This window comes from Diplotaxodon limnothrissa, linkage group LG23 (genome assembly GCF_057381915.1).
Source record: "Diplotaxodon limnothrissa isolate DT_005_m linkage group LG23, D_limnothrissa_male_GT1.1, whole genome shotgun sequence".
Lineage (NCBI taxonomy): Eukaryota > Metazoa > Chordata > Actinopteri > Cichliformes > Cichlidae > Diplotaxodon > Diplotaxodon limnothrissa.
In genome coordinates this window covers 15,181,624-15,201,608 of record NC_140617.1, presented here as the reverse complement: position 1 = coordinate 15,201,608, position 19,985 = coordinate 15,181,624, and the positions used below count along the sequence as shown (strand labels likewise).

At 41.4% G+C, this 19,985-nt stretch overlaps 2 protein-coding genes across 4 annotated transcripts in view; both read left to right on the top strand.

Annotated features, from left to right (window-relative positions):
- Positions 1–14,157, top strand: part of evi5b (ecotropic viral integration site 5b) — a 45,357-nt gene extending 31,200 nt beyond the window's left edge. For all 3 annotated transcript variants that reach the window (XM_085348798.1, XM_085348796.1, XM_085348797.1), the window contains 2 exons: positions 7,915–8,010; positions 12,296–14,157. In XM_085348798.1, the coding sequence (XP_085204924.1) occupies positions 7,915–8,010; positions 12,296–12,571 (372 nt within the window). In that variant the 3' untranslated portion in view covers positions 12,572–14,157. The remainder of the gene's footprint in view (positions 1–7,914; positions 8,011–12,295) is intronic.
- A 2,589-nt stretch (positions 14,158–16,746) lies between these two features.
- On the top strand, positions 16,747–19,667 carry gfi1ab (growth factor independent 1A transcription repressor b). Its single transcript, XM_085348069.1, has 6 exons — positions 16,747–16,951; positions 17,474–17,662; positions 18,156–18,535; positions 18,860–18,997; positions 19,143–19,308; positions 19,489–19,667. The coding sequence occupies exons 1-6, from the start codon at positions 16,747–16,749 to the stop codon at positions 19,665–19,667; spliced, it is 1,257 nt and encodes a 418-aa protein (XP_085204195.1).
- Positions 19,668–19,985: the final 318 nt, after the last annotated feature.

The window sequence follows — 19,985 nt, the reverse complement described above, 5'->3', positions numbered from 1 at the left end:
ATCAATACAACCATTATAGCCCAAATGTTAATAATATGTATGCATTAAGTGCATAGTAATTACATAAATTGCAAAAAAGTGCAATAAACTACAAAAAAATTTAAATCTTTTTTGTTTTTTTTAACATATATTTCTAGTTAGAGAAATTTAAGAGGCTTATCCCTCAAAACTGTAAATACAAAAAAGTTGCACAAAATAGTTTCCCACCACAGGAAATTTATTTTAAGTGTCTTCATAGTTTTATTTTTGAAATACACCAATTTTTATATACTGCAGGAAAAACGAAAATAAATATTATAGTGCAAATTTGCAAAAAAGCAACATATGCATCAAAATAAACTATTTCCAGCAGTGCAATATTAGTCCTAAGCATCCCAGAAATGACACAGAAAGTCATAAAGTCAAAGATAACTTTTAAAAACACCAGTATAGGCTCATGAGGCCCTGATGGTAAAAAACTACATTTCCGCAAAATGACGTCACTTCCGGTTTCGGGCAGGTAATGGCGGACATGCGAAAGTTTGCGCTGACGTCTATTCCAACGTAGGAAATGTTATGAACAGCTGATAGGATCGGCAAAGCGTGTTTCTGGAAAATTATGTTTTTGTTGCTGCAAGTGCGTTTTATGCAGTTTTTGCAAAGCTATATGTGGAAGGAAACCGTGACCTAGGACAAGCTGATGGCATAAGATGTAAGTACAACGCGTCCGGTTTCATATCCAAAAAAAAATTATTGAGCTAGCTTACGTGGTTGCAGTGCTACCGGGATTTTAAACTAGTTATGCAAAACAGAGCGAGCCCGCTCCGACCGGCTTTAAAGGGTTAATCCAAGTTGCACATAGGTGTGAATGCGCGAGTGAATGTGTGTCTGTCGCTGTGTGTTGGCCCTGCGACAGACTGGCGACCTGTCCATGGTGTACTGTGCCTCTCGCCCTGTGACAGCTGGGATAGGCTCCAGCACTCCCCGGTGACCCTGATAAGGATAAGTGGATGGATGGATGGATGGAATAGTTGTTTTCTACCCTTGGTCAATTATTTGATGTTGCAGCTGGTGATTTATGCTCATTTTAATTCTCAAAAACTGCAATCTCTCCTTGCAGCTTTGCAGTTACACAAAACAGACGTTTACTGTGTAGTGTTTTGTGCTTTCTTGGGTTTCCAAATGTAGTTCTTGCTACTACTACTACTGCTACTACTAGTAAGAAGCCATGGTGTTGTAATAGATGCAATGTGGAGTTTAGCATCGTCATCTGGATAGGAGCATGTTTTACTCCAAAACCTGATAGTGCCTTTCCAGGTGCACGAGCTGTCAATTACTTAAGCATCATCATAGATGATAACAATCCAGATGGTCCATCTTCTCTTTAGTCTGGAGGACACAGTGTCCAGCTTTTCCAAAAGCCATAGAACAGTTTTCTTTTTTGCCTCAGCTCATTTTAAATTATCTTTAGCCCAGAGAGGACAAAATCATTCCTGGATTATATTCACGTGTGGCTTCTTCTTTCCCTGATAGAGATTTAACCTGTATATGTTGGTGGCACTGACACAATTGAGTTCACAGATGGAAATTTCTGAAGGCATTCCTGAGTGCATGCAGGAATTTCTCTGACAGAAAATTATACTTGTTTTTAATATTCTTCAGATTTCTTCAAATTCTCTGAATCCGTTGATGATAGGGGTGGACGATAGAAACAATATATTTGGCCAACGATAGAGATTTTGTGTGAATGGGTGGATGACTGGATATGTAAAGCGCTTTGGGGTCCTTAGGGACTAGTAAAGCGCTATATAAATACAGGCCATATACCGCTCTATTGCGATAGCGCATGTTGATGATGTCATCAAGCTGCGCCTGCTTTGGTCGAAAGCGGCTACAACCATTATCATCTGCAAATTATTCCGGGCGACAGTCGTAGCAAAGAGATGAAGCACTTTTGAAATATGGGGAAAGCCAAAAACTGCGCTTCCTCCACTTCCGTAACATTGATTCATTAGTGTTGAATTCTCTCGCAGCTGCTCTATTCCCATGTTGTTGCAGTATATTAATAACTAACCTCGTATTGTGGATGAATAATCTCAGTTGTTCTCCTGACTGAAGTTTTGCCCGTGTATAGCATCCTGCTATGCAATTGCATTTGTCCCTGACCACCAGAATCCCTCACGTTAACTTTTATCAAGTGGAAAAAAAGTTGGCGTTCATCCTCCAGCTTCACTGTGCTAATGTTATGCTAACATAGCTGTGTCGCTAGCAATCACGTAGCACAACATTGTATACCAGGTAGTCCAACTTCAGTAACCCTGCAAACGCCACTGCTGTTTTTTGTTTGGGTTTTTTGGCTCCTACACATGCAACATGTTCAAATTCCCCCTCTAAATTTTCAAGGTCAGGGCATCAAAAGGGCAAACTTGTATAAGAAGGTATTGGTGCACAGTGAGCAATATGACATTCTTTGTAATTCGTACTTAATGTGCAAACATTTGTGGCAGACAGTGATTAATTTAGTGTCGGGTAAATGACGAGGGTGTTACAGGAACTGTGGTAAATGCAAATGCAGCTCCCAGTGCTCTGATTGTCTACTTTTTTCTTTTTTTTAAGTCATATGGTGATTTGCTCTTTGTGCTCTAACAATTTTCCTAAATTTAGATTAAAAAGACTTTCAAAACGCCAGTAAAGTTCTATGTTTGGATTGTTTCATTTGTGCTAAAATGTTATCTCAACTTTTCTTTAATCCATGAAATATATTTGTCGTGCTTTTGGAATAGAGCGCTCAGTTATTTTGATCTATCTAAAACCTGTTACAAAAGCTGCTCGGTTTATCCAGATATTGTTTTACATGTATCTAATGGTTTGAGATGAGGTGGCAGATAGTTTACTTATAATTCTTCCTTTTAAACTGGTTGCACGTCAGTGAAGCAATGCAGCAAGGCTCTAATATCACATAAACCTCACTGCAGCTATTGTGAAGTTATTTTTATGTTGTACCCTTTTGCCCAGTTTTCTTTAGAAGTTTCCTTTAACTGTTGTTTCTTGAACGACATTTCAGATGATGGAAATTGAATTCTGAAAGCACTTTGTGTTTTTTGTTTTTTTTACTTTCCTGTGCGTAATAGGCACATCTTCATTTTCAGTTTCTCAGTCAGGTGACTGTTTCTATTGACTTTTCACTTGGTTTAACTAAAAGGTTTCTCAGACTTTTGCACACACTGGAACTACTGTCAGGGCTTTAGAGTGCGACCCAATTTCTCAATGGTGTGACAAAACAAATAAATCCTAGGCCGCACCGGCGCAACGGAAAAAGGTCTCCACAACTCTGAAATTCTCTGTGTAGCCAACAGCACACAACATTATGCCAATATCGAGGCCTTAACTGATCATGAAGGTGCTGCTTAGAGTAGCTGTTCGATTGACTTGTGTGTCACACGCGTGTCTCTGCACAGACGCGCAGGAAGGGGAAATGACATAGGGAATTCCCACAATAATCCAATAGCACACGGCGACACCTGCACATTCCGCCAATGTGCCAATGTTCAAAAAAATCCTAGATCGCACCGGTGCGACCAGCTGTTCATGTAAAAGAAACAAAAAAAAAAGTCTCTGCAATTCTGAAAGTCTCCATGTGGTCAACAATAGACACACATTATGCCCATATTGTGGTCTAAACCAATTAGAGATAGTCAAGGGCCCAAGGTAAGATGTTCAGATACTGAGATGTTCAGTTCAAAGCCTTTAAGGCACTTTTAATTTTGACTTTCTTTGTACATATATCGTAAGATATTTTACGTTTAAATTTCAGCTCAGTGAAGCACGTTAAGCACAAGAACTTTTTCAGTACCGTATTTTTCAGACTATAGGGCACACTTAAAATCCTTTAAAATCCTCAAAAGTGCACCTTATGTATGAATTCTGGTTTTGCTTACTGACCGCGAACTGATTTTATGTTGTACGCGGCGCTTAAAAAAATCTGTCAAAATGTTTTAGCACGACTTTGGTAAGCTATGAAGCCACACTGCTTGATGGTCAGGAGCCTCGCAGAGTAATAATACATACTGTGCTTCAACATAGGGCTGCGCATGCGTGAAGCACAAGAAGATTCAGCCTGCCTCATTTCTGTCTGCCGTTTATTTACTTTCCGGTTCGTTGAAACGTCGCGGCAAAAGGTCGAGGAAAAGCACCAAGTTTTTTAAATGGACTAACAATGAGGTGGAGTTGTTGCTGCGAGTAACACGAAAGTACAACGTTACAAAAGCGAGTGAGAATTAAAGAATTTGAAGAAAAGCTATCTGGAGCATGTACAAACTGATATTAACCTTTTAATAGGGCTGTCAAAATTGAGAGCAAACAAAACAACTGCTGTTTAATGCCCTCCGCTATCTTAGTTTAATTGGTCACATGACTGCATCACATGACTAAAATGCGTCATCGTTTTAGAAAGTCTGCGTTTTCTCTGTCCACACTGCCACGCAAACGCACTGTCTTCAAATGTATTTGTTTTCGAGAGCGTTTTCAAAACACCGTCTCAGTGTGGACGGGAGGCCAAAATGGAGAGAAAACAATGTGGTTTCAAACGAAAACGCTTTAGTGTGGACGTAGCCTAACAATCAGTGGAGGACTTGTGTTACTTGGGATTAAACAGTCATGTGAAAAAGAGTTTTCCCAGTTCTGCATACAGCCGTGTGTAAAAAGAAAAATACACCCTTACTAGTTCCACTAGTAGCAAATCAATCAATCAATCAAATGTGCTTGATGTGCTTGAGAGATTGAAGAACTCAGCATCTGTGACTCTACAGAACTCGGTGAACATGTTAAATATAAAAAATAATGACAGTATGATTAGAATAAGACTGGACGACAGGACAAAGCCTCTTCTCTCTTAAAAGAATGTGGCAGCACAGCAGACTTGGAGATGTTTGGCCAAATTGCACAGCAACATTTTTGCAATAACCAGACACGGCATATCGGCACAAACACCTCGTACCAACTGTCAGCACGGCGGTGGAGGGGTGACGATTCTGGCTTGTTTTGCAGCCACGCCTGGGGACCAACCATGTGAGTTCCTTTGTATACCAAAGTATTTCAGAGTCAAATTTGAGGCCATCTGTCCACCAGCTAAAGCTTAGATCATGCAACAGGACAGTGATCCCAAGCACAGCACAGCGTAACATAAGCAGAGACAACCAGAGCTGTAGAGTCTCACGTTTTGTCTGAACTCCTTCCTACAGTGGAGTCACTCTCACCACAAAATGTTTCTGTGAAGTGCTGCAAGGACTGCTTTTCACTCACTTGGCCGTCGACCTTGTGGTGATACTTAAATAGACTACCAAAAGAAAGATCTTCTGGATTTGCAGATATGTGGGTAGATGAAAAGTTTAGTGTTGTCACGTTAACTGGCAATCACGCATGCAGCGTGAGTAATACTGAAGCACTGTAACAAATAATTTTCTACACTGAGTGAATTAGTCAGTTAATGCATTTCTCTGGTTCTGTTTGATGATTATACTTCCTATGTTTTATGGATTTATGGTAAATATAATTTCCTTTCAGTGTCAAATTGGAAACTTTGGTTATCCGATGAGTCCTGATGGAAACTGTTGTGACTTAGTGCTTTTTAAATAACCTCTGTATTCATGAGTTTTAGGGTGTTTTTGATCATCTTAGCTGGAGGGCCATGCTATTTATAAGTTTGACACCTACAAAAAACCTCCCCCTCTTCCCCTTCAGAAGCAGAGTGTGGTCTGAGGTTTGGTTACTAAGTGATGGAGCAAAAACACGCAACACCAAAAATTTTACTGCTGCCGCCCTCGTGCTTTCTTAATCTGCCTAATGAACTCTGACTCAAATACGTTAGCAACAAGGGTCGCGCATTTTTAGACCTTTACCGCTTTCTTTTTTAAATTATGTCTAGAGTTCAAATTGCAGATTTTTTCGTTGTTTTGATTTTTGTCAGTGCCACAGTATGAAATCACTGTGCTTTTTGGGCTTCTTGGTCTGTGGTTTGGTTACCGTCTCTATATACCCTGTGGGTAAAATTTTGGTTTGATTTAGAAGAAAAGGTAAAAAAGAGCAGAAGTTTCATAGCTTTGTCGTCAGAGATGGTGACACATGTTGGTGACAGTTTGCACCTCGGTTTTCGTACAAGAGGTCAGACTGGAATCAGATTAATGTTGCGACTCTTAGTACTTAGAGCTGTAGCAAATATCGATGTAGGACATTACTTTGAAGATCAAATGCTTGAGTATCAAGTCAGAAAATGCTGCAGAGATTTAACGAAGAGATGAACAATAATGATAATATACAGTGTTTCACTGAAAACACATTTCAGTGAAACCAAGATGTCTAGAAGGGTTTGTGTGTAGGACTCTTTCACTATCGCAACCATGGCGTCTGTTGTCTTTGGGCTTTAAAGGAAGTGGTTTTTCATCTTGAAGCAGCAACTCTGCCAAAGGTGACATGCATGGTTTATTTTGAGGTTTCTATGACATACTCAGAGATTTATACTAAAAGTTTTAGTGTGTTTTAAAAAAAAAAAAAAAAAAAAAAAAAAACCCCTGACTTCTCAGATGTGTACTGCATACGTGTCACGCTAATGCTGGAAACAAATCTGTATGATGACTATCATTGCAGTGGCCATATATTTATCCTAGTCACAGTTTTGTCTTATTTCAGCAGAAGGCTAAATTCTCTTAAACTTGATAGAGGAACAAAAAATATTTTAGCACTTAATTTTCACACATCTTTCATAGACGTCTTTGCAGATTCAAAATAACCTTTACGTCATTACCACAATGTTGGAGATGCGCGTAAAGCCGACTGAAACGTCGCATGCACTGTGCACTTTTTTTATGAGCTGTGATTTTTGCCCACTTGCCCAGGATGTGATGAAATGGGCGGATGATTAAAGGATGATCTCAGATTATCTGATGCTCAGTTCAGATCTGCCAGGAGACTGAACAAATTTAGTAGTGTACTTTTTAGAACGCAGAAAGCCCCTACACTGCACTATTTGAACTAAACAAAACCACAACACACTGGGACTTGAAGATACAATGGTAAGATGTTTCTGTGAGACGTTTGCTGTCCCTGGCCACAGCCTGACACCTGGCGATTCACACAGCTGAACACCAGGAAGTCTCTATTAACTGCCTGTCCTTGTCGTTGCAGTGTTTTGGAGCAGCAAAACCTCAAAAACAACAGGTTCTTGGAATAATCTCTCTTGTTTAGACCTCTCCATGTGAAAAAAAAAAGGCCTATTGGGACCCGCCATATTGAACCCCACCTCACCACAGGAATCTAAAACCCTATCTGTATTTTGGGGTGTTGTTCAGGTGGTGAAGACTCGGTGTCACCGCTTTACCTCGACACCCCACCCCTTACCGAGCGCGCGTCTTCCCTTTTTTTGCCTCAGTGCTGCTGCCTGTGTTTTGAACTTATCTCAGTGTGGAACTGGCAGGTTCAGGGGTGTGATTGAGGTTTGAAATAGAATATGTGTTTGTCTCCAGTGCCTGCAGATGTCTTCACTTAGGAAGGTAAACATCGCATGGGCTGTTTAACTGTTAGAGGCAACAACCAGCCTCATCCCCAGGGCCCCAGGAGGAAATCAAGCACAAATGACACTGTTTTGTGTTTCACCAGACATCTGTCACCTTGTTCGCCCGCCATACATGCAGGGTACCGCGCGATGCCGCTTTTTTTTGCAGCGGGGCTCTCAAAGCTGCCGTTATTTCTCCTGCCTGTGCAGGAGTTTTCAACCATAAACAAGAAGACATAAGTATAATTTCCACAGACCCTTTTTTATTTAAGTGTATGTATAATATGCCAGAAATCTAAAATATTTTGACCCTGTAGATGATTAACACAATCCTTTTTTTTCCAAAAGCTGTGGAACATGTTTGAAAGTTGTGTATTTTGTCTCAACAGAAAGAAGAAGGAAAGGTCCAAGGCCAGCTGAACCACACAGATTCGAGCCAGTACATCCGCGACCTCAAAGACCAGATAGCAGAGCTACAACATGAGGTGAGACTCCTAAAAACAAGCTACATGTTCACCTCAGTCACACTACCAGTTTTTCGTTGTTGGTGTAAATGCTTTGATCGAAATTTCACAACAATCCCTCAGATATGGTTTTACTTTGACTTGAACAGATTAGTTGAAGTGTTAACTACACCCAGAGACTTCCTGTGTGGTGCTGAAGTTGCGAACCTCTTAGAGATGTATTCACAAACATGACTTACAGAGGTTTATATGGCAGAACATTGAGGCACGATGCAAAGATGGATGCACATTCAAATGATTGATATCTAAGAATGAGTAAAATGTCACATATGACGTCAGAAGTGACACATTCCCCACAGTCTTAGTCACCTTTATTCATTATTATTGGTCCTGTCAAGCTTGTTGACCTATGTCATGTGTTTGAGAAAAGGTGTTTTAAAGAGTGCTGTCTCAGTCGTTTCCCTTCCCTGCCAGTTGTCTTTGAGTTTTAGATTGCCCGACAATGATTCTTATTATTTTAAGCATGCACAATGAGCAAAACTGAAACTGGTTTAAGTCCCGTCATGCACCTCTTGCACAGTTTCAATTAACATCATACAGCTTGAAATTTTATGTGCAGCATCTCAGATGTTGATTAGATCACCGTTTCCTTTCACATGACAGCAACAGGAAGGCAGTGTGCCAAGTTTAGAGAGACCCAGGTAAATGTAGGGTTGTTCGGGTTTTGGGTTGTTGTTATCGTTTTTATGTACTGTGCTCTAAACTGGCCTCTGAATGCATCTCTTTCTACATGACTGTCTGTTGCATGGCAGGCCAACCCAGGTGAGTGTTTTCAGATGTTCTGTGTAACACCCCCAGCTTTTCAAGCCTGACCATGTGTTGATCTTTACCCAACCCCTCTTTGAGTCTGGTTAATTCATGGTGTAGGAGACCATCCCAAGTGCTTCAAGGTAAAGCTAAAGAAAGCGGCCGTGCACGGCTGTAAACTGGAGGTGGGGACGTTAACTGAAAATACACTGTTCAAAATAAAATTTAAAATTAGTGCATATGTAGGCCCTTTTTGAACTTATAGCTGAAAGATAATCGGAGAAAATACAAACCCAATTCCAAAATAGTTGGGACTCTGCAAAGTGTGAATAAAAACAGAATGCAGTGATTTGCAAATCTCAACTGAGACATGAAAATTATTAGCTGATTTTGAATTGGATGTAAGAGAAAAGTTGGGACAGGAGAAACAAAAGAATATCTTGGAACTAATTAGGTTAATTAAGGTCAGTAACGTGAATTAGTATAAAAAGAGCATCTTAGAGTGGCAAGGTTTATAAACTGAGTCTACAAATTCAGCAACAGTTTCAAAATAGCGTATGCTTTTGATTGCTTTAACTATCTCATCATCTAAAGTACGTAATGTCAGAGAGTCTAGAGAAATCTCTGTGTGCAGAAAAGGCCAAGAACTGGATGCTGTGATCTTTGATCCTCGGACAGCACTTCATTAAAAACAATAAAACGATTATTTTTGCGATTAGTCGACTAATCAGATCATGCATCCATTGGACGTAAAGCGTACAGCTTATTGCACCAGCATGCATCTGCTCTTATAACTATCATTAGCTTACAGCTTTAAGTGTTTTAAGGTATGTGCTAACTAAAAATAACGACAAGATGATAGTTTATTAAATTTTAATGACATTTGCAGATTGTTTCGGTGAAGTTTAATAAACTCAGCCGTCTGCTCCTTGCTATCTAAAATATAACAGGACACCGGAGTATATTCTCGAGCATCTCACACTTCTGATAATCAGCTGTCTGCTTGACGTTTATTCAGCTGTGTAAAAACTATAACTTTATCTCAGCCAAACCGATTTACTCAGGAACAAATAAAATACTAAAAAATTTTTTTAAGTTATCTAAGTGATTTATATATCACGTTTAACCTGAGTAGTGAAAGATGGCGGTGGGTTTGAAAACGATTTGCCGGGAGTCCGGTGTTCTCACGGGCTCTAGTGAGCCTTGCCCCCGGCTAGCTATCGAGCTGGTGGGTAACAGACGTCTCCGAAAACGTCGGAGTGTTTTTGCAAATATGTGGTGTCTTGATAAACTGAGCAGATATTTGAGGTTTACACAGCTACATTCTCGCCTGAAAATATGTTAAACGTTTATTTTGTGACCCAGAAAGAATAATAAGAGTAATATTAAAACTAACTAGCTGCCGGCATTGTTGGAAACTGAGCAGGGCCGCGCTATGAATTCTGGGACACAGCTTCTTCTTCTTCTCCTTTGGGGTTTAACGGCAGCTGGCATCCTTGTACATGCAGTGCTGCCATCTTCTGTTTCAGTCCGTTATTACACTCTTAAATCCTGCTACTTATTCCTGCGCTTTTGGGATCTAACAAAACTTCAAACGACGCTTCGACTATTAAATTAGTCGTCGACGATTTTAATAGTCGACGTAATCGTGACTAGTCGACTAATCGTGGCAGCCCTATTTCTAACTAACCTGGATAGCATTAGCTTATAGCATTGCTCTCTATCATCTAAATATATTTCTGACTTTTAAAAAAAAGTGCAGCAATGCAAGTCTAAAAAATTAATGGATGAACGCCAGATTGGCTATAGCCATCTTTTATATACAGTCAATGCAAAAAGTTCCTTACCAGGTATTTTGTTTTCCGAGAGAAAACAAATCCTCCAGTCTCAGACACTTTTCCTTTGCCTTGAAGCTCTGGAAGCACCTTAAACTGTTAACGTGGTTTAAGGTGCTTCCTGCTACCATGCAGTCTTAAATGGAACATAATTATATGACTCTTTGTCCCAAATCCATACTACACATTGACTTTAAGTGTTGAGATTATAAAGCACATTCGTGCACACATTCAATAAACTCATCAAAGATTGAAGCAAAGACAGCATATAGGCTTTGTGAATTGGACGGTGACATTTCTAAATCTCTATATAATTTTATATTGAGACGTGTGAATAAAAGCTTTTACTACAAATTTAAAAGGGACAACTTGTCTTCCTCCGTGTGAGTGCTGTAAAAATATTTATTTCATGTCTACTAATTATACAAACAGGACACTCACCAGTTGTATACTCTTGGTGTGTAGTATGGCTCTGATTTTATTGCATTGTTCCCTTTTGTTTTTATTTTTGGTTGAACTGGTGCCTGCATGTTGAATTTGTAGAGGACATCTCATCTTATTTGTTTCAGTGTTTCTGGTAAAATGTCACCAGCTCCCACTGACAGTTTGTTCATATCACGTGTGTCAAGTTTTTGTTATCTCACTGAGTTGCTAGCAGTCACAGGTTGTCCAGGAAGCCGTGCAAGAGTCATATTTCTCTGTCGTTATTCATTTTAAACATTAGCGTCACAGCTTGGCTGCTTTTTTTTTTTCTGTAGCAGCGCTACTTTGACACTAACAGAAAAAATGTGGATATAATTATGTTGTGAATTCAGCTGCATTAAAACATATCACTCTGTAGAATCAAAGGGAAAAATGATTCTGTAAACTTTCTGATAAGTCGCACTACTATTAAGTAAAACTGGCCACAGGAAACACATTTGTTGAAATTCAATCCGAAAACTGTCTTAAATTTCTCTTTATTAGTAAACAATGAACAGCGGACAGGACAGGAAGTGCTGAACTAGATATCCGCTCTCTATATTTCCTGCACCTGGCTAAAAGAAGGTTTGACCAAGACTTTCTTCCTCCCTCTTTCCTTCTGAGTACAATAACAGCAACCGAAAAAAATAAATAAATTAGTGAGCTGTCTATACAACTATACCCATTTTAATCATTCACACTTAAACCTGCTTCAGAGACACAAGACAGTGAAGCAAAAATAGAGCTGGTCCACGACGATATTGGAGCAGAGGATCTCAGGGAGGTGATCCAGGCCTTAGCACAGCACCTCGGGTCATATAGCATCTGTAACAAGCAGTTTGAGATTCCTTTAAGCCAGTTTTCTTCTGAGGGTGCTCACACATGTGACAATGTCAGGATATCCACCGTCTCTGACATCCTGTAGAGCCCCCTGGTCACAAACCAGGTGTGTAGAGTCTGGAGCTTTTGGCTTACTGGGATAACTTGCATGTTTGCTGACCTCATTTTTTGAAACTTTGGCTATATTTAATGTGTGCATCCACCACTGTAACAGTGTATTTATGACAGAAAATAAAGAAAAGCGTAATATGTTAGCTGTAATTTTTTCAAGAGGTTTGGTGTTCATGCAGCTGCCTTCAGGCACAGAAGTCTGATCTGTGGGAGATTGTGTGGCTCCTGACTCTCACTGTTTGCTTTCACAGATTCGCTGCTTAAAAGGACAGAGGGGGCGCTTGGCCAATCAGCCCACTTTTGATGGGATCCATATTGTCAACCACTACAGGGCGGATGATGAGTCTTACCAGTCTTCGGACGACGATGGGGTCAAGGTCTCCCCCCTGCAGGTCCCCCAGCAGAGGAGCCGTATCAAACTACACCCCAAACTCGAGGACACCGACAGCGATGAGGAGGAGGAGGACGGAGAGGCCCTGCGGATCTCTGTTCCTCAGAGCAGCAGCCACAAGACCACCTCCGTGTGAGCGGCGCCCGCCGGCTGCTGAAGTGGAGACGGAGGCTGTCAGCACTAACTGTGGAAGAGAGGGTCATCCAGCAAACCATTTCAGAGGAGACTCCTGAACTTGAAGAATGAAATGCATCATCATCATTTGATATCCTGAGAATCACACGTGGATTTAGTTTTCTTTACCTTCCTTTTGCAGTTTTTTTCTTGTTGTTGTTTTGGGGGGGTTTTGTGAGTAAAGCCAGAAGCTCAGCCTGAACCTCAGTAGAGGCTCAAATCACGTGGAGCGTCTCAGACTCTACTGGGCCACAGAGACCTGACAAAGAGGAGGAGAAGGGAGATCTCAGTCTATCACTCCTGACCGCTTCTTCTAGGTACAACACAGAAAAAGAGACTGTGCAATAAAAACGTTTTACTCTATATTACACACTTCATGTTTTTATATTTTAAAGCTTTTTATAAATGAACATCAGAAATGCATTGATGCCGTTACTACTAAGTCTCCATCATGCAGAGGCAGATTTGTATGAGTGCTGTGCGTGCGCATGTATAAATATCTATATTTCTAATGTCTTGAAGAGCTTCATCAGAGCCTGGTATCAAACTCGCTTGTATCAGCCAGCGACGACTTGATGACTTTCTTTGGCCTTAGCACGTGCCACATGCCTTTCAAGGTCAAAGTGACATTGCGTACAAGTAGATATGTAAATGTGTATCATGTTGTTTGTTTCCCCCCACTTCCTTTTGAACTTGAAAATGCATATCTGGTGTTTAGAATATGCTGTACATTTGAGAGTAAAGGGACATATAATGTAGTTTAACACAAATAACAAATCCTGCTTTTGAGACGAGGGAGGTGAATTCCTGGTAGAATAACTAGTCACCCCTCTTTAGATGCTTTTGAACTCTCCGTTCTTAAAGCAGTCAGCATGTTAATAAGTGCAGATGGGGACAGGTTTATTTCTTAGCTACTGTTGCTGTTTTACAAAGTTCTCTGGAAGCATCACGATCTCACTTTCACGATGAGGTAAAAGGCGAATCACTTGAGTGCATAATGCATCTACCGATGACTCAAAGCTGAATGATGCCTCTCATATGTTCTGAGTGTCACTAATTTGCACGGAATTGATGACAGTCTGAGAGAACTTTGGTCAGGAGATGAAGCCGAGATAAAGCAACACTCAACAACACAACATGGAAACTAATCGGGACCGGCAAAGTGTTACCAAAGCGAGGCCTATGTTCTGGATCTACAAGCCACTCCATTTCATGACCTGGATGTGTAAAAGTGAATTTCTCTGAATGTCTGAACACTAACTTCTGTATGAATCGAGGCAGCCGCAGTCTCCAGGAACCAGCAAAGATTCTGACTTTGAGCAGGTGATGATGATGTTAATGTCTCTTTGCTGATGGAATAGAAGAGGAACACCTAATGGCACTTTTTTTGAGTCTGCAGTGCAGTATGGACACACTATGATGGATGCAGTCAAGCACACTCTGCAAACTAAATGAGATTGTTTTTTATATATATATATATATGTATGTGCGTGTGTGTGTGTGTGTGTGTGTGTGAGAGAGAGAGAGGGAGTGAGCGAGTGAGCGAAAGGGATGAATTCACAATAAAATTGTTTGATAAACTCCTGGCCTGGTCTGTCTTGTAATGGTGGCTGCAAACCTCTAACCAGAGTCTCCTCGTGCAGGCTGAACAGCACATGTGGGATGTTTAGTCTCAGCGCTGCCTTCCTCTGAAGATTCTTAGCTTAGATTGACTGTTTCAGGAAGTGATTTTTCTCGCGGTTTTCAAAGTTGAGCCTCAACTACTAATCATTTCATGCAGAAAACCACATTTTAAAAAGAGCATCTCTCTTCGGGCACTGAAACATTTACCAGGTTTGTGTTTGGTTTTTTGGCTTTTTCCCCCACAAAATGCTGATGATGAGTTTGTGTTGGACAGTGAGGCCAGTCTGTTAGTGATGTAAGCTCAGATTTTTAGAACTTGCGTTGACTAGTAAGGTTGGCGATTTTTTTTTTTTTTTTTTTTAACGTGGCGCAGTGGAAGGTCGCTTATTTCTATAGCGGGTGCCAGATGTTACAGCCACATCAATTCTATTTTAATCATTTCAATTTTAATCTCAAAATTCGGCTTTATTATTAATAATACCCGAGTTTAGCACAACCTAAACAGCAGTACTCCTGCGCAGACACGGGTGTGTGAATACAGCTGATTTTATGTATTTTGTTGATTTCTTTTTCTTTGACCTTTGCAAATATTCGAGCAGATTTAAACGTGCGTCCTGAAATGTTTACTATAAGGAGAGCGCGATACAGTGGCGCAGTGTGGGAGGCGTGAATCATTTGGTGAGTTCACATGTAGAGGCGTTTTAAAAGCTGAATTTCAACGGAGAGAAGAAAATATTTGAATACTGCAGAAATAATGACGCAGTTAATTAATTGTGCGGTTATAAACAACCGCATATCAAATCAAATCTAGTTTCAAACCGCGAAGTTCTAACAACCTGCGTAAAAGCGGCATCAAATCCCTAAATGTATTTATATTATTAATATCATTAATATTATTATTATTATTATGTGCGTGTATTTAATTTTGATGGCATGATGCTACAGTTAAGAAACCGTCTGCCTATCGGGCAGCAGGCCCTGCTGCAGCTGCTTTTATCGGTTCGAGCTTCATATCTTCTCCAAAAAACTGTATCCGGATGCCGTGATGCGTCTAATCGAGCTGGGACATGTGGTCCTTTAATTTCCTGTCCTTTATTTACTGATAACGGTTTGCATGTAGCCGACATTATAAATGCATTCACTGACATGTTGGTGCCAAAGCCGTGTAAACGGTCTGAAACCTTTTTGGGCGTCCAGTTGTCTGATTTGGAGGAAACTTCACACCTTTACAGGCGTGGAGGATTTGACCGGAGCGGATTTACTAACGGTTACCTGGTGATATATTAAAATAATAAGTAAAGAAACGCAATGAAATGAAAAGTCATCCAAAATGCGCATGTGTGAATTTCGGCTCCGTGGCAATTCAACCGTCTCAAGCCACGAACAATAAAACTTTAAAGCGCAAACATGGCCTGATAGCCATCTGTATTTACTGCAAACGAATGCAGGTTTTTGATCACACTTTCACTTCAATGCCGTCTCAAAACTGTTTTATTACACCTGCAGTGGATGAAAGGCACCAGGACGCACGACTCCGTCTTATTGATCAGCGCGTAATGACGCTCTAATCTTCGACCTGTGCGAACAGAAAACAAACTGTCTCCGTTATTTGCTTCTTCCTCTCGGGGTAATGTGAAACGGTCACCGCAGGCGTTAGGACGGAGAGTGTCTGTCACATAATAACAGTTTATGGGCTCAAGTGACCACCAGACCGGGACAACACTTTGTCCTGTGTGGAGCCGGCAGTGAGTTTTGATCAGAGAGACACTGCGGTGCGTTTTTATGTGAGGATTTATTCTCAATGAATTATTTTTCCTCTAGCGTTTTATTGGCTGAACTCAACCGGAGACACTCTTGGCAAACCCGAAGCGTTTGGTCAAATTTTAATTGCAGCCTATAAGAATAATAAGACTACCCCGCCGGTTCAAAGTTTCTCCCACCCCTTTATTTTACCACGACGTGCTACTTCAAGCTCCCCAGCAAGGCACCCTGGGGTGTGTCTCCCCGTTTCCTCTCCCCCTGCCCCCTTTAAAGATTGAGAAAGGCGCCGATAAAGCCTGTATCACCTCTCCCGACTGCCACGGGCTCCATGGGAGACACGAGCTGCAGTCTGCGAGAACTTCGGCAGCCCCAAGCTGTGGAAAAGTTAAACACTGCAAAAAGTGTCTCATAGACTTATCGTCCCAAGTTGTACTTTTAAACAATAAATAAACTTTTCTCTTCTTCATTCCACCTGCGTTTCTTGTAAGAAAGGAAACCACTGTCGGGTTCTGAAATGAGTCCGTTTGCGCTAAAGATGCAAGACGACGTCGCCCCCGCTGCAGACAGTTTTCCTACAGCCTGCTCTGACTAAAACTCTGCAGGCGGATATTTTTTACAGCGCACTGAGCTGTGGCGAGCAGCCTCGACACCTGTCCGACGACACCTGGCAGGCGTGACCGACAGTCCGCGCATGCTCCCTTGTCAGGTTGAAACCTCTTAAAGCACTTGGGAGCAACATCACCACACCAGTAGATGTCAAATCTTGGAGCGAGCGGCCTCGGGCGCAGGAGGACTGCTCTCTACAGCTGGATTATTGTCACTGATTTGTTCTGTTCCGCTTCAGAGATGCCCCGCTCCTTCTTGGTGAAGAGTAAGAAGGCGCACAGTTATCACCAACCCCGAAGTTTTGAGGATGACTACAACAAGCTGGACACGATACTAGCGCACATATGCTCGGGTATGCAAAAGGAGGCTTTTCTTCAATATTCCCCTCTTTGTCAGATGACACTTTCAATGCTGTATTTGATATTGATATAATCTGACGGGATGAGGGGTATTTTTCAAAAGTAAAATACATTTTTGATCGCAACACTTGCCAATAATTTGTAAGATGAATAATGCTTTAAAAGAAAAGCACTTTACAGTTAAGAGTCATTGTAGTGTTTTGTATTCAATTCTGAAACTGTTCTTTTGGTTAAATGCATGTATTTAAATATCTCGGGTTATTCACAGTTTTATTACATATTACAACATTATTTTTATTGTTATACCATATCATATATTAACACTATTACCACAAGAAAAATTGACGTTATCTCTGACTAATTTTGTCCACCAAAAATCCAGTTTTGTTTTGACAAATTACCGAACTGGCGACCATCCACGTCATTTATCAGCCCTTTAAAAACAACATAAGAATGGCTTTAATTGAGTCACCGGTCATTACGATGCTGACTGTCATTTGTTTTGTGCTTCTCAGAGGGAGATAAACTCCCAGAAGAAGACACGGATATGTCGGTGGACAGGTACAACCTGTCTCCGGACTCCCACCTGGGCGACGCAGCAGATTTCTCCCCCAAGTCTCCACTGAGCTGTGCCGACAGCCTGTGCCCTCGCTCCCCGGACTATGAGGACTTCTGGAGGCCTCCATCTCCCTCCGCCTCGCCAGGTAGACAAAGACACACACATACATACACACATACTGATGATCCTGCAATAGATTACATTTCATGTACACATGAAAGACCCAGAGCGGAAACTGTAAAGCGTCCAGGACGCACAGATCCAATGCAGACTTTGATTTGTATTTTTTCCACCATGGTTTAGAAAACATACAATACAATGTTCGTTTCGGCAAACTAAATAAGCAAAACAGGCCTTTGTGATAGTTTACATATTTTGCTGTTTTAATCATTTTCTGAGATTGTTTTAAATTGAAGTTATTCTTCACACAAATACGTTTTCAGTTTTTATAATAAATCAGAGCAGATATCATCTAATCTAATTTCATTTTAATCGGACTCAACCACAAATCATCACTTGGGGAATCTGAAATAAGTTTTCCCCTCAATGATTCCTCTGAGGCCCCGTAGATCCCTGGAAGTGCTCCTCTTCGGTCACTTCACTGCTTTCATTAAATTTTTATCTGTTCCCCTCTCCAGCTGATTCGGAGAAATCTCTTTCTCCCCTGGTGGACGAGACTCAGCCCTTCACCGTTCCATTCCGGCCGTACGCCTGGAGCAGCAGCTATCCCAGGCCGGAGCTGAGGCCGCTGGTGCAGCCAAGCCTCCATACGGGAATGGAGGTAGAAAGAGGCCCGGCTGCGATGGGCTTCTACGGAGACAGAAGCACCCATCCTGCCCTGTATGCAGACCGAGCTCTGGGAGAGGAGACCTATGGTAACTACAGGAGGCACGCTGCTGCTCTGCTGTTTCCTGAGGCAGGCATGCACGGAAAAACCCACGACGTGAACGCGCAGTCTGATCTGCTGTGCTCTAGCCTCATCCTCAATGGGGCTTACAAGTGCGTCAAGTGCAGTAAGGTGAGGACAGAGAGCAACGAAGAGAGGTGTGATTTCATATAGTCCAGTCTAATATAGTGTCTTCTATAAAATGCATGCATGTTTGTAAGAAAACACCAATAATTTAAAAACTTGGGATAATTTGATTTCCGCTCAACTTGGCCCCAAGCAAAGACTCACTGCAGCTGCTGTCTTTTGGCTGACCTCTGACCTCTCTATAGGTGGAACAAAACACAAACAATTGACTCTCCAGTTACACAGAATCGAATTTGGTTGTTTTTTTTTCTTTGATGGTTTATTGCAAATTTTAAAAAGTTCTTATCGTCAATTCATTGTTGTTCTCAGGTGTTTTCCACTCCCCACGGTTTAGAAGTGCACGTCCGCAGATCACACAGCGGCACCCGGCCATTTGCGTGCGAAATCTGCGGCAAAACTTTCGGACACGCAGTGAGCCTGGAACAACACAAGGCCGTGCACTCTCAGGTATCTTCACACCTCAAACCACAAGATGCAGTTTGCACCCTTTTCTTTTTTTGGATTCACATCTTACTTTCAACCCGCCTTCCTGTCAAGCGTGGATGCGCTGACTCGAAAATGTGACGAAAACAGGCCTCTGCTCACGTTTCAGGAAAGAAGTTTCGACTGCAAAATATGCGGTAAAAGTTTCAAGCGGTCGTCAACTCTGTCGACTCACCTGCTTATCCACTCCGACACGCGGCCGTACCCATGCCAGTACTGCGGCAAAAGGTTCCATCAGAAGTCGGACATGAAGAAACACACCTTCATCCACACAGGTGAGCGAAGAAAGGGACGAAACTACATTTGTTGTTTTGATTGTTCTGTAACCGAGGTAAAAGATCTGTGCGCAAAATCCAATTTTTAAGCAGCAAAATGTATACCTCTCGTTTATTTTTATTATATATATATTTTTTAAACCCTAAATCAAATGTATTTTTATTTTTTTTCTCTTTCAGGTGAAAAGCCACACAAATGCCAGGTGTGCGGGAAGGCGTTCAGCCAGAGCTCCAACCTCATTACGCACAGCAGGAAACACACCGGATACAAACCTTTCGGCTGCGACCTCTGCGCCAAAGGTTTCCAGAGAAAGGTGGATTTGAGGAGACACAAGGAGACGCAGCACGGGCTGAAATGAACTGACGCGGCACCATGGAGTCAATCTAATCTGACTTCAGAGCAATCATTTGCTCATTCCTAGGAAGTCGTTTTTAGACATCCGGCATTTTCGACTTTTCCTCCTTCTGCCATCCACCTTGAGGACATTTTTCGGATCAAGATCGACTCTGACTCTCATTTAGCTTGTTAAACGTGCATTGAACCTATATTTAACAACGACAGATGGTGTTTTTTATTTATTTTATAAGGGAAAAAAACGTTTAACGGGCGACTTTTTGCAGTGCGAAGACGAGCAACACTAACGAGACCAGCCTGCTGCAGAATGTTACATGCTCAC